At 44.0% G+C, this 12,500-nt stretch overlaps 2 protein-coding genes across 2 annotated transcripts in view; one reads left to right on the top strand and one right to left on the bottom strand.

Annotated features, from left to right (window-relative positions):
- The window catches only part of LOC135095385 (vacuolar protein sorting-associated protein 53 homolog), an 11,893-nt gene extending 4,434 nt beyond the window's left edge, over positions 1–7,459 (bottom strand). The window contains exons 1-11 of the mRNA XM_063996186.1: positions 7,441–7,459; positions 4,789–4,907; positions 3,724–3,909; positions 3,454–3,525; positions 2,977–3,119; positions 2,323–2,443; positions 1,806–1,951; positions 1,337–1,511; positions 935–1,048; positions 600–746; positions 145–308 (exon numbers count right to left, since the gene is read on the bottom strand). Of these exons, the coding sequence (XP_063852256.1) occupies positions 145–308; positions 600–746; positions 935–1,048; positions 1,337–1,511; positions 1,806–1,951; positions 2,323–2,443; positions 2,977–3,119; positions 3,454–3,525; positions 3,724–3,909; positions 4,789–4,866 (1,346 nt within the window). The 5' untranslated portion in view covers positions 4,867–4,907; positions 7,441–7,459. The remainder of the gene's footprint in view (positions 1–144; positions 309–599; positions 747–934; positions 1,049–1,336; positions 1,512–1,805; positions 1,952–2,322; positions 2,444–2,976; positions 3,120–3,453; positions 3,526–3,723; positions 3,910–4,788; positions 4,908–7,440) is intronic.
- Positions 6,988–12,500, top strand: part of LOC135095386 (branched-chain-amino-acid aminotransferase, cytosolic-like) — a 10,730-nt gene continuing 5,217 nt past the window's right edge. Inside the window, 2 exon segments of the mRNA XM_063996187.1 lie at positions 6,988–7,109; positions 12,177–12,242. Of these exon segments, the coding sequence (XP_063852257.1) occupies positions 7,029–7,109; positions 12,177–12,242 (147 nt within the window). The 5' untranslated portion in view covers positions 6,988–7,028.

The following is a 12,500-nucleotide window of genomic DNA, read 5'->3' as shown; positions in this document are numbered from 1 at the left end:
AGCAGTAGTAGTAGTAGTAGTAGTAGTAGTAGTAGTAGTAGTAGTAGTAGAAGGGATGTAGAAAGAAAAAAATAGAGAAATAATGATGAGAGAAAGATGAATGCTGACAGTAGTAGTAGTAGTAGTAGTAGTAACAGCACCCACCTGTCGACATGATCAATGTACACCTTCAGGTAAGGCTTGAAACACCTGCAGATGGCGCCGTGGAAGGGAGAGATGAGCAGTACTGTCTCTCCTCCTCCTCCTCCTGATGGTGAAGGTGCCTGTGTGTCTGTGCTGAAAGGGTTACTGGCCTCTAACTGTTCTTCCTTGAGAGAGAGAGAGAGAGAGAGAGAGAGAGAGAGAGAGAGAGAGAGAAAGAGTTATCACATGTACATATATAAGTGGCACACACACACACACACACACACACACACACACACACACACACACACACACATACACATAAATTGATAGATAGATAATTTTAAAACCTCAATTCTATGCGGCTAGACTTCTGCACTTAAACAATTCACATCGAAACAAACAAACAAACAAACAAATAAATAAATTACTACTACTACTACTAATACTACTACTACTACTACACACACACTAACCTCAATGAAAGGGTTAGTGTTAACAGGAGAGGTGGCAGTAGTGGCGGTGGTGGTGGTGGTGGTGCAGGAGGCAGTGGAGAGAGAGCGAGTGCGTTCTTGAAATCCTGCGTATTTTCTCACTAACACACTCTCTAACTCTGACATCACCTGAGAGAGAGAGAGAGAGAGAGAGAGAGAGAGAGAGAGAGAGAGAGAGAGAGAGAGAGAGAGAGAGAGAGAGAGAGAGAGAGAGAGAGAGAGAGAGAGAGAGAGAGAGAGAGAGAGAATTTTATTGTTACCGTAAGCATCAAAATCACACAAAAATATAAATGATACACACACACGCGCGTACACACCTTATGTGCATGTAACAGTGTTGCCACGTCTACATCCTGTGTGCGTAACTCCATGGCCTTGGCAAGCTGTGTGCGCGTGATGTCACAGAAGGAGAGAGCAAGTCGGGCTGGCACCTGAGAGAGAGAGAGAGAGAGAGAGAGAGAGAGAGAGAGAGAGAGAGAGAGAGAGAGAGAGAGAGAGAGAGAGAGAGAGAGAGAGAGAGAGAGAGAGAGAGAGAGAGAGAGAGAGAGAGAGAGAGAGAGAGAGAGAGAGATTAGGATTTACACATAATAACAACAACAACAACAACAACAAACAAACAAACAAACACTTATCATACTCATTCCTCTTTTCATTTAACCCTCCTCTTCCTCCTCCTCCTCCTCCTCCATTCCCCCCCACAACCACAGACCCCCACAAACCTGCCAGGAGGGAGGAAACATGGCCGCCAGGGTCTTCTCGAACTCCAGCGCAGTCTTTAAAAACCAGCGTCGTCGTAGCTCCACCTTAGACAACCAACCGTCGCTCTCCTGGCCGGCAAACAGCACCTCATATTCCGCAAGCTGTGTCCTGACTACCTCTTCAATTATGCTGCGTCTGAGGGGGGTAGGTTAGGTTAGGGTGTGCAGGGGTTGGGGAGAGGAGGTTTGGGTCTGTGGGTGTGTGATGGGGTGGGCTCGGATGGTCTGGGTGTGTGTGGGGGTGAGCGGAGAAGGTCTGACTGTGTGTATGTCTGTGTTCGGTCAGGTTAAACACACACACCCCATCACAAACACTCTCACATACGTACGAACAGATATACACTCTCTATACCTGCTCAGACACACCTACACACACACACACACATCTATACCTGCTCAGACACACCTACACACACACACGCAAACGCACCTCACTCTAGGCTCCAGCTGGTTTACGACAAGACAGGCTTCTGCGAGGGCACGGGTGGGGGTGGGCTGGCGGGAGGCTGGTCCGTGAAAGGCTCTCTCAAAATCGTCCAATATTTGTTTTTCTAGTCCGCTTCTAATCTGCTCCACCTGTTTGTAAGTTAAGTACGCAGTTTGGGTCTGTTCTTATGTTACTACTACTACTACTACTACTACTACTACTACTACTACTACTACTACTGCTGCTGTGTGTGTGTGTGTGTGTGTGTGTGTGTGTGTGTGTGTGTGTGTGTGGTTTAATCTATCTACAAGGTTAAATGACATGTTTTCAAGGGTGTTTTTACAGTTCCAGTGACAGATTAACGACATTTCTGCATTACGAACTGGAGAAACACCCTTGAGAACCCCGCTAACCATTACAGTGACCTTGGAAAACAGTCATGCTGAGAGAGAGAGAGAGAGAGAGAATCAAAACATTTCAGTATATACCAGCACCACCACCACCACTCACCACCACTCACCTGCCTTGCTAATTCCGTCACCTGAGGGATGTGTCTGTATCGCTGAAGGTGTTCCATTACTTCAAGCACCCCCTGTAGCAAGCTGGCCACCTCCCCATACTCCCTCCGGGCCTGCAGTGCCCTGTAGATGAAGGAGGCTGTGTTAGATAAGATTATAAAGTGTTAGAAGAGAGTTAGCAGAGATTAAAGAGGGTTAGGTTAGGCTGAATTGAATCTATAAGGGTTTCCTGAGTGGTATAGTATTTCATAGCATTTTAGATCATACAGGGGTACCACAAGTGTCTGCAGTGTTGCCAGATGTGGGAGAACATGAAAAATAGTACATGGTTGTATGGGGAGATGATATTTGAGTTATTTAGTTATTTGTGCAAGAAATTGGGGGTCTCTGTGATGGGATGGAGAGAAGCTGAGAGTTTGATATGTATTAGTGAGACGTGAAGGTGGTGGTTAATGAAATGTTGACCTGTGGGTGAAAGGGTTAGGTGGAAGGGGTCAGGGGTGGAGAAAGAGAGGCTAGTGATGATACTGATAGACACACACACATACACGCACATACACACACATACACACACAGAAACTCCACCTATTTCACCTCCTCATCCACTCCAAACTGCCACTAAACACACACACATACACACACACCTCTCCACTTACTCCAGCTTCTGTGTCCCCTCCACCAACATCTGCAGGTGGTTCAGGGTGGTGATGGAGGCTGTCAGATTCCGCTTGGCTGTGTCTAGTTGCTTAATATCTCTGGTTATCTCCTTCACTCTCTCCTCCGACTCACCTGCACGTTCCTAGAGACACAGAGAGATTGATAAAGGTGTGTGTTGGAGAGAGAGAGGGAGAGAGGGAGAGAGAGAGAGAGAGAAAATGTTTGTTTGTGTTGATAGATTGATAAATTAGGTTAGGTTGTATTGATCTCCCTTGTGACTTGTGAATTTAGATGAGTTTTTGTGTGTGTGTGTGTGTGTGTGTGTGTGTGTGAAAAAAAATTATATTCTTTAGCTGTAACTTGTAAATACACAGATAAAAATTTGTATTCATTAATCATTACCTCATTGAACACACACACACACACACACACACACACACACACACACACACACACGTCCGTCGGTATGTGCGCACCTTAATGTCCTGAAATCTGGCGAAGAGCTCAGCGATGGCTTCCTGTGCATGGAGGAGAGAGGTCCTGCCATCCTGGAGGAGGAGGAGGAGGAGGAGGAGGAGGAGGAGGAGGAGGAGGAGGTGGAGGAGGAGGAGGAGGAGGAGGAGGAGGATTAATACCAAAAATAACAAACCACAAAATATCTAACAAACTCAAACTATATTTAACAAACTGACAGTAAAACAAACAAACAAACAAACAAACAAACAAACACACAAACACACACACACCTGGTCCGCGCTGGCCAGGCTGCGAACGACGTCCCTGATCTGGCTGTCAGTGGCTGTGGCTCTCAAACGCATCTCCTCCAACACGTCATCAATATGGTGGAGGCTCTGCTCGGCCGGGAACCGCATATTGATGTACCCCACTGCGTCAAAGTCAGCTGCATCAAACGGGTCATCGCTGGGTAGTATCTGTGTTGGGGGGGAAGGGTAGTAGTGCTGTGGTTGAGGGGGGTACTGGTGGGGGGCCTAAAGGGGTGTGTGGTCTCTATATAGTTAGGTTAGGTTAGGGTAGGTTAAGTTAGGTTAGGTTAGGTTAGGTTAGGTTAAGTTAGGTTAGGTTAGGTTAAGATTAGGTTAGGTTAGGTTAAGTTAGGTTAGGTTAGGTTAGGTTAGGTAAAGTTAGGTTAGGTTAGGTTAGGTTAGGTTAGGTTAAGTTAGGTTAGGTTAGGTTAAGTTAGGTTAGGTTAGGTTAAGTTAGGTTAGGTTAGGTTAAGTTAGGTTAGGTTAGGTTAGGTTAGGTTAGGTTAGGTTAGGTTAGGTTAGGTTAAGTTAGGTTACGTTAGGTTAAGATTAGGTTAGGTTAGGTTAGAAGTATTTAGGTTTGATTGGGGTTAATTTAGGCTAGTGTCCTTATGGGGTACGAAGGTTAGGTTAGGTTATGAGGACCCAGGGGGGGGATAGGGTGCAGTTCCTGGTTAGGTATTGTTAAGCTATGATAGTGTCCTTAAATGGGTGTGGAGGGGGGGGGGAAGCTTCCTCAGGTTAAATTAGCCATAGAGAACACTGGTATTCACACGCACACACAAACACACACACAAACACGGTAACACCCACCCATTCACAGCTACTTTTTCATTAGGAAGTGTAAACAAACAAACACTAACAAACACTAACACTAACCTAACCTAACTAAACACTGACTGAGCACCAATACCCCAAAAAATGTTAACTCGAAAAAAAAAAAAAACTAACTTAACCTCATTTATCTCCCCAGACACTCATCTCCTCTTCCTCCCGCTCTCCCCAAACATTCCCCAACTCCTGTTCTCCCCGCCCTCCCACTCTCACCTCCTGGATGGCCTGCACCACCTCGCCAGGGAAGAAAAGGTTAAGCTTCTCCACTTCGGCCAGTCCCTCCGCCTCCATGTTGGCTGATGATGATGATAGTGGCGGTGATGATGTGTTTTCTACGGAGTAACATTTATAATTTGTTTTTCCTGTCTCGTGCTTGCTGACGTCAAGAGAATAGATAGATAGGTTTATTAGATTAGGTTAGATAGGTTTATTAGTGAGCAATATCTATAAACTGAATAAAGATTTGTAATATGTTTTTTTTTTGGGTTCGTATTTGTGTGGGCAGCCTCACCTAGCCTGACGCCGTGTATTTTTTTTTTTTCCTTTTAATAATGTAGAAATCTTGCTAATCTGTCCCTTAAACAATAAAAACATCCTTAAATGCAGTGCAGATTCAAGTAGAGCCTATTGAAAGTACAGTAGGCGCAGGAATAAATGTTTAAATGTTCCATATTAACGTTTATCAATGACAATAATTTCAAGTACAGCCTATTGAAAGTACAGTAGGCGCAGGAATGTGTTTAAATAGGCTACACTTAACGCTCATACAGGACAATAATTTCTAGTACAGCCTATTGAAAGTACAGTAGGCGCAGGAATGTATTTAAATAGGCTACACTTAACACTTATCCAGGACAATACTTTAACCCATTAGCGCCTCATGATCTGTCCCATTTTTCCGCTTTCCAATCTCTCTATTATTCGTGTCTCCATTCTCCAGCCTTCCAAGTTAGTTAAAATGGCGAATTTCTAGGGGAGAAGAGGGAGACGGTACTGTTGCGCTTAAATCTGGCTTATGTAGTCACTCATAACCACACAATTCGCACTAAGCCTATTCATCTCATGCACACACAGCCTACTCACTCACCCACGCACCCAGAAACAGATTCACCCAGTCACTATAAACTACTTATCGAGTGTGTGTTTATGTGCGTGTGTGCATGTGTGTGTGTGTTATATTAAGCAGTACACTAGTCAGACGATAGTTTTAGCAAATGAACTATAGATTGTAATGTACTTGTGATGTGTGTGTGACGTCATGTTCTGCCGCCAGTAATTTTTAGCCTGTGTCTGGCCAATGCTGTCGCGGCTCGTCATGCTGCGGGCTGCCGGGAAACACACACACACACACACACACACACACACACACACGTATTTTTTAGTGTTGATCTAGCTGTCACTGCGGGTGGGTGATGTGCTAATACGACTAAAAGATTCATTTTACTGCAATATTACGCTTTTAAGACAACATAGCGATAGTTTGTGCTTATAAGGGTTAATTACAAGTCTGTACAGCGTCTGGCGTGTTGCAAGCCTTGTAAGTAACTGCAAAGGAATGTTACAGTACTTTATGTTTATCTACGTTAGGTTGGTACACACACACACACACACACACATATACACACACACACACAGAGGCAAAGAGGAGGGAGGAGAGGTAGATAGGGGGCTGGGTGGGGCAGGAATGGGGGGAAGGGCGGAATAAGAAGGGTGGGGTAAGATTAATTCAGAAAATAGGTAAATTATCTCCAAAATAACCTGAAATGATAAGTGAGGAGGGGTAGCGGACATCTTTGTTTACAGATGAAGTGTGTGTGTGTGTGTGTGTTTGTGAGTGTGTGTGTGTGTGTGTGTGTTTCCCTTTCACTGTAAGATTTACGACTACTACTACTACTACTACTACTACTACTACTACTACTACTACCACCACCACCACTGTAACATGACGCAATCTCCTAATACATTTGCGAATTCTGCTGCTGATGATGACTATTACTCCAAATTTCCCTAGACTTCTCAGATCGCCCTAGCAATTACACAAAATGTCCCTAGAAACTTTGAGAATCACCCTAGAATCTTTTTTAATGTCCCTAGAAACTGAGAATCACCCTAGAATCTTTTTTAATGTTCCCTAAAAACTTTGAGAATCACCCTAGAATCTTTTTGAAATGTCCCTAGTTTAAATTTATCCGTCTTCTTCTTCCTCTTCGTTATCAGGTCTCTCTCTCTCTCTCAAAAAATAAAAAATAAATAAATAAATAAATAATAATAATAAAAATAATAATAATGACAATCTCTCTCTCTCTCTCTCTCAGCACCTTTAATATCAGTAATACAATGATATACCAAAAAAATACAAATATAGATATCTTGTATGCAACCACCATCACCACCACCACCTCCACCACCACCACTACCCTCTCCCTCTGCATCTCGCTCAGTCGGGGCCAAGCATGGCTGGTGTGCGGACATGTGCCCACTTCTCCTCGCGGCTCTCTCCTCACACACCCCTCACAAGATTACGGATTTTCCACGTAAGTCTGCCCCCTTGCCCCCCCCTGCGTACCCACAGGTGAAGCTTAATCCCCCAGCTTCCCCGTGAACCCCCGGTGAGCCCCCCAGTAACCTCCAGTAAGCTTGAAAAAAAAGATTTATTCTAATAGTAAATCAGCTGGCCCAAAAAATCGATTATCGTGTGCGTTTTAGTACCCCGGGGTTTATGTGCGTTTTTCCCCGTGTGTACGTGTGTGCGGTGACCCTGTGGGATATCAATGGGTAGCCCGTGACCTGACCTCCGTGTGGGTGCAAGCTGTGACCTCTACATGAACAGGAAATAGGAGAAATGTTGAGTTAAAATGAACTTACTCGACTAGAGATACCAAGTCAGGCCGGCGATCTCGTCCCTCCACGAACCAGCCTCCCCGCCCAGCCAATCAGGGAGCTCCGATCTCATGACGTCATCTGGTGCAGTGGCTCGCGGGCCTATCAGAGGTTAGGATTGGTGTGACGTCACGAGGCGGGGCGTCCGTGGCAGCCAATTATAAAGCTGGATTAAGTAATGTGTATATTTCTGGTCTGAAAATTGGTTTGTTTTTTTAAATATTGCTTGAAAATGTGACGATAAATTGATTGAAGGAGAAATAGGAAGGAAATGGAGGTTTATTTAGGTTAGGTTAGTAATAATTAAGGGATTTCTTGCTGAGAACGAAAGATTATGAAATATATTGATGTGTTGAGAGAGAGAGAGAGAGAGAGAGAGAGAGAGAGAGAGAGAGAGAGAGAGAGAGAGAGAGAGAGAGAGAGAGAGAGAGCTGCAGTTACCTCAAGGTCAGACTTACCTGAATGTATGTGCGTGTGTGTGTGTGTGTGTGTGTGTGTGTGTGTGTGTGTGTGTGTGTGTGTGTGTGTGTGTGTGTGTGTGTGTGTGTGCTAGGTTGTGTAAAATTGTTATGTCTCTCTCTCTCTCTCTCTCTCTCTCTCTCTCTCTCTCTCTCTCTCTCTCTCTCTCTCTCTCTCTGCCTTGCCAATTAATGTGTGTGTGTGTGTGTGTGTGTGTGTGTGTGTGTGTGTGTGTGTGTGTGTGTGTGTGTGTGTGTGTGTGTGTGTGTGTGTACGAAGGTAGTAGTAGTAACTGGATTAATAGTAAAGTAGGTCAGTCTTCTTCCTCTTCCTCCTCCTCTTCCTCCTCCTCCTCTTCCTTTTCTTTATTATTATTATTATTATTATTATTATTATTATTATTATTATTATTGGTAGTGGTGGTGGTGGTGGTGGTGTTTGCTGTTACTACTACTACTACTACTACTACTACTACTACTACTACTACTACTACTACTACTACTACTACTACTACTACTACTACTACTACTACTTTGTGTATATTAATTATTATCCTTCGGTTCCTTCCCATCTTCCTCCTCCTCCTCCTCCTCCTCCTCCTCTTCCTCCTCCTCCTCCTCCTCTTCCTTCTAAGTGTATTAATAGAGTTATGCTTAAACATTGCCAAGGGAGGAGGATGAGGAGGAGGAGGAGGAAGAGGAGGAGGAGGAGGAAGGAGGAGGAGGAGGAGGAGGAGGCGAATATTTTAAGATCTGTCAGTCTGGTTCATTAATTTAATAATAATAATGATGAGAGAGAGAGAGAGAGAGAGAGAGAGAGAGAGAGAGAGAGAGAGAGAGAGAGAGAGAGAGAGAGAGAGAGATAATGTGATAGTGATGTGGTGGTGTGATTGCAGTAGTAGTAGTAGTAGTAGTAGTAGTAGTAGTAGTAGTAGTAGTAGTAATGGTGGTGGTGGTGGTGGTGGTGGTGGTAGTAGTAGTAGTAGTAGTAGTAGTAGTAGTAGTAGTAGTAGTAGTAGTAGTAGTAGTAGTTGTTGTTGTTGTTGTTGTTGTTGTTGTTGTTGTTGTTGTTGCAGAGAGAGAGAGAGAGAGAGAGAGAGAGAGAGAGAGAGAGAGAGAGAGAGAGAGAGAGAGAGAGAGAGAGAGAGTATTGACATCGGGTACAAACATACGTAAAATTCCAGTGTATTATTCAGAGAGAGAGAGAGAGAGAGAGAGAGAGAGAGAGAGAGAGAGAGAGAGAGAGAGAGAGAGAGAGAGAGAGAGAGAGAGGCGCAACATAACTGATAAGATTAAAGAAAAAAAAAAACAGGAAAAGAAGACGGAAGAGGAGGAGGAGGAGGAGGAGGAGGAGGAGGAGGAGGAGGAGGAGGAGGAGGAGGAGGAGAAAGGAGGAGGAGGAGGAAAAGAAGAACGTGGCAGAGGGAGGAAAGGAATGAATCTCTCTCTCTCTCTCTCTCTCTCTCTCTCTCTCTCTCTCTCTCTCTCTCTCTCTCTCTCTCTCTCTCTTTCTTACTTCTAACTAGGCTGTATTGAAGGTTATTATTATTTTAAGTGTGTTTTTACGGTTCTAGTGACAGATTAACACCATTTTTACATTACTAATAGGAGAAACACTCTTGTCAACTCAGCTTGTCATCTTCGCGGCCTTGCAAACCGTCTGGCGAACCGCAGTGAATTTAATAAGCTACAGATGTTGCTAATGGTGTTTTTACGGTTCCAGTGACAGATTAACAATATTTCTACGTCACCAACAGGAAAAACACTCTTGAAAACCTGGCTAGTCATCTATGTGGCCTTGGAAAACAGCAGTGGTGATAACGAGAGAGAGAAATGTTTTGAATGAGACGGTGGTGGTGGTGGTGGTGGTGGTGGTGAAGTGCATGGCGCGTGCGCAGTGCAGTGTTCTTGTACTGCGGCGCCACACACGCACGCCCGCTGGTGGTGAGTGAGCCTATAAGCGGTAAAAAGCAGAATAGACAAGCAGAAGAGGAAGAAGAAGAAGCTGTAGGGTAGATTTGAATAGCGCGCGTGACCTTGTACTAGCAGAGCAGAACAGACTCTCAATAACCTCCTTGCGGTACCCCTGTGTCCTTGGCGCATGGGACAGTCCGTTTAACGATCCTACAGTCAATACACAAGGGAATCTAGCTGCGGGGGCTTTCACAGTACCACGGCAGCCCCAGCACTGTCTATAAGGTAAAATTGTACTGTTTAAAGATGTTTCTGGCCGCATCTTCACTACAGAGGGTCTAGTTGAAGTGACACGGGTTTTTAAGGGTGTTTTTGTGGTTCCAGTGACAGATTAACAAGATTTCTGCAGTTTAAACGGGAGAAACACTCTTTGAAAAGGCTCTAGTTGAAGTGACGTGGGTTTTTAAGGGTGTTTTTGTGGTTCCAGTGACAGATTAACAAGATTTCTGCATTGTAAACGGGAGAAACACTCTTTAAAAAGGCTCTAGTTGAAGTGACGTGGGTTTTTTAAGGGTGTTTTTTATGGTTCCAGTGACAGATTAACAAGATTTCTATATTATGCACAGGAGAAACACTTTGAAAAGGCTCTAGTTGAAGTGACACGGGTTATCAAGGGTGTTTTTGTGGTTCCAGTGACAGATTAACAAGATTTCTGCAGTTTAAACGGGAGAAACACTCTTTAAAAAGGCTCTAGCTGAAATGACACGGGTTTTCAAGGGTGTTTTTGTGGTTCCAGTGACAGATTAACAAGATATCTGCAGTTTAAACGGGAGAAACATTTGCGAACCAGGTTAATGAATTCTGTGGCCTTGTAATATAGCCACGGTGAGAGGGAAGCGGTTCAGAATACAGGAACAGCTGATATGGTAACACTGAAGACTGAAGTAAGATGGTTGCAAGGGGAGGCGTTGGTCAGGCTACACGCAATGGACATATCAATCACTCGCTCACTACAGGAAATGATAGGCTTGTGTTGAAGGCCCCGCACACACACACACACACACACACACACACACACACACACACACACACACACACACACACACACACACACACACACACACTCCATCCATCTTTAAATAACCTCGGGACTCAAATCTTCGTGTTATTAATCAGCTTCACTATTGACACGCACACACACACACATGACCTGAGGCTAAATAGGCTTAAATAGGCCTTTTTCACAGCCTTTTTGTTATCGTGGCCTATAATCCTGACTTAGAAATGTAGATAAATAGCAAATTTTTACTTCCATTTAGACATGCCGCCTATATAAGCCCATTGAAAAAAATAAATAAATAAAAGCATAATATTCCAGCTGTATTCAAATTTCCCGCCCTTTTTTTCAGTCCTTCCGGAAAAAATTTAATCGTTTTGTCTAAAGGATTAAAAATTTGCCCTCACTCCTGTCTGGTGTATCCTACGGTATCCTGCATTTGTATTGGTAACATTGCTTGTATCCTGCGTGTGTGTATTGCTTCAGTGTTGCCATGTAAAGAATCCTACCATATCCTACACCTCTATATTCAAGCAGTGTTGCCATATCGAGTATCCTAGCATATCCTACACTAATATATTCATGCAGTGTTGCCATATCGAGTATCCTAGCATATCCTACACTAATATATTCATGCAGTGTTGCCATATCCAGTATCCTAGCATATCCTACACTAATATATCCATGCAGTGTTGCCATATCCAGTATCCTAGCATATCCTACACTAATATATCCATGCAGTGTTGCCATATCGAGTATCCTAGCATATCCTACACTAATATATCCATGCAGTGTTGCCATATCCAGTATCCTAGCATATCCTACACTAATATATCCATGCAGTGTTGCCATATCGAGTATCCTAGCATATCCTACACTAATATATCCATGCAGTGTTGCCATATCGAGTATCCTAGCATATCCTACACTAATATATCCATGCAGTGTTGCCATATCCTTCATCCTAGCATATCCTGCGTCTCATATTCCTAGTGTTACCAAATTAGCGTCATATCTTACCCTCTATATCCTCAGTGTTGCCATATCCTACACCTCTGTGCCATATCCTACAGCATCCTAAGGTATATTTAGACATATGTACTAAACTGTTGCAAAATTTTATAGTACGTAATTTGACATACCTTCACTATAGGGTGCCAGTAAAGGGTGCCAGGTGCTGTGACGTCATGAGGGGGTCAGATGGGTGCCAAGTCTGTCTGTCTGTCTGTGTGTGTGTGTGTGTGTGTGTGTGTGTGTGTGTGTGTGTGTTCATGTGTTCGTTTCCTCCACAGAGTCAAGGGGGGCGATGCAGTTCCTCTACCACAGACGCGCCCACGCCTGCGCACGCCACATTCAAGGTACGCCCCCCCTTCCTTCCCCCCCTCTCTCTCTCCTACAGTGAAATTCTTATCCTACCGCCTTCTTGTGCATCCTACAGAGGAGTCCTATATATCCTGCAGATGTGTCTCAACTACCCTACAATATCCTATCATATATCCTTCACCCACAAGTCATTGGTATGATATCCTACACCTCTCTTATTTCGCATCCTACAGTATCCTATGTCAAAAGGCTCGAGAATCCTACAAAATCCTTCCTACGTATCCTAATCGTAT

Source organism: Scylla paramamosain, chromosome 49, assembly GCF_035594125.1.
Source record: "Scylla paramamosain isolate STU-SP2022 chromosome 49, ASM3559412v1, whole genome shotgun sequence".
In the NCBI taxonomy this organism is placed as follows: Eukaryota; Metazoa; Arthropoda; class Malacostraca; order Decapoda; family Portunidae; genus Scylla; species Scylla paramamosain.
This window is presented reverse-complemented; position numbering and strand designations above follow the sequence as displayed.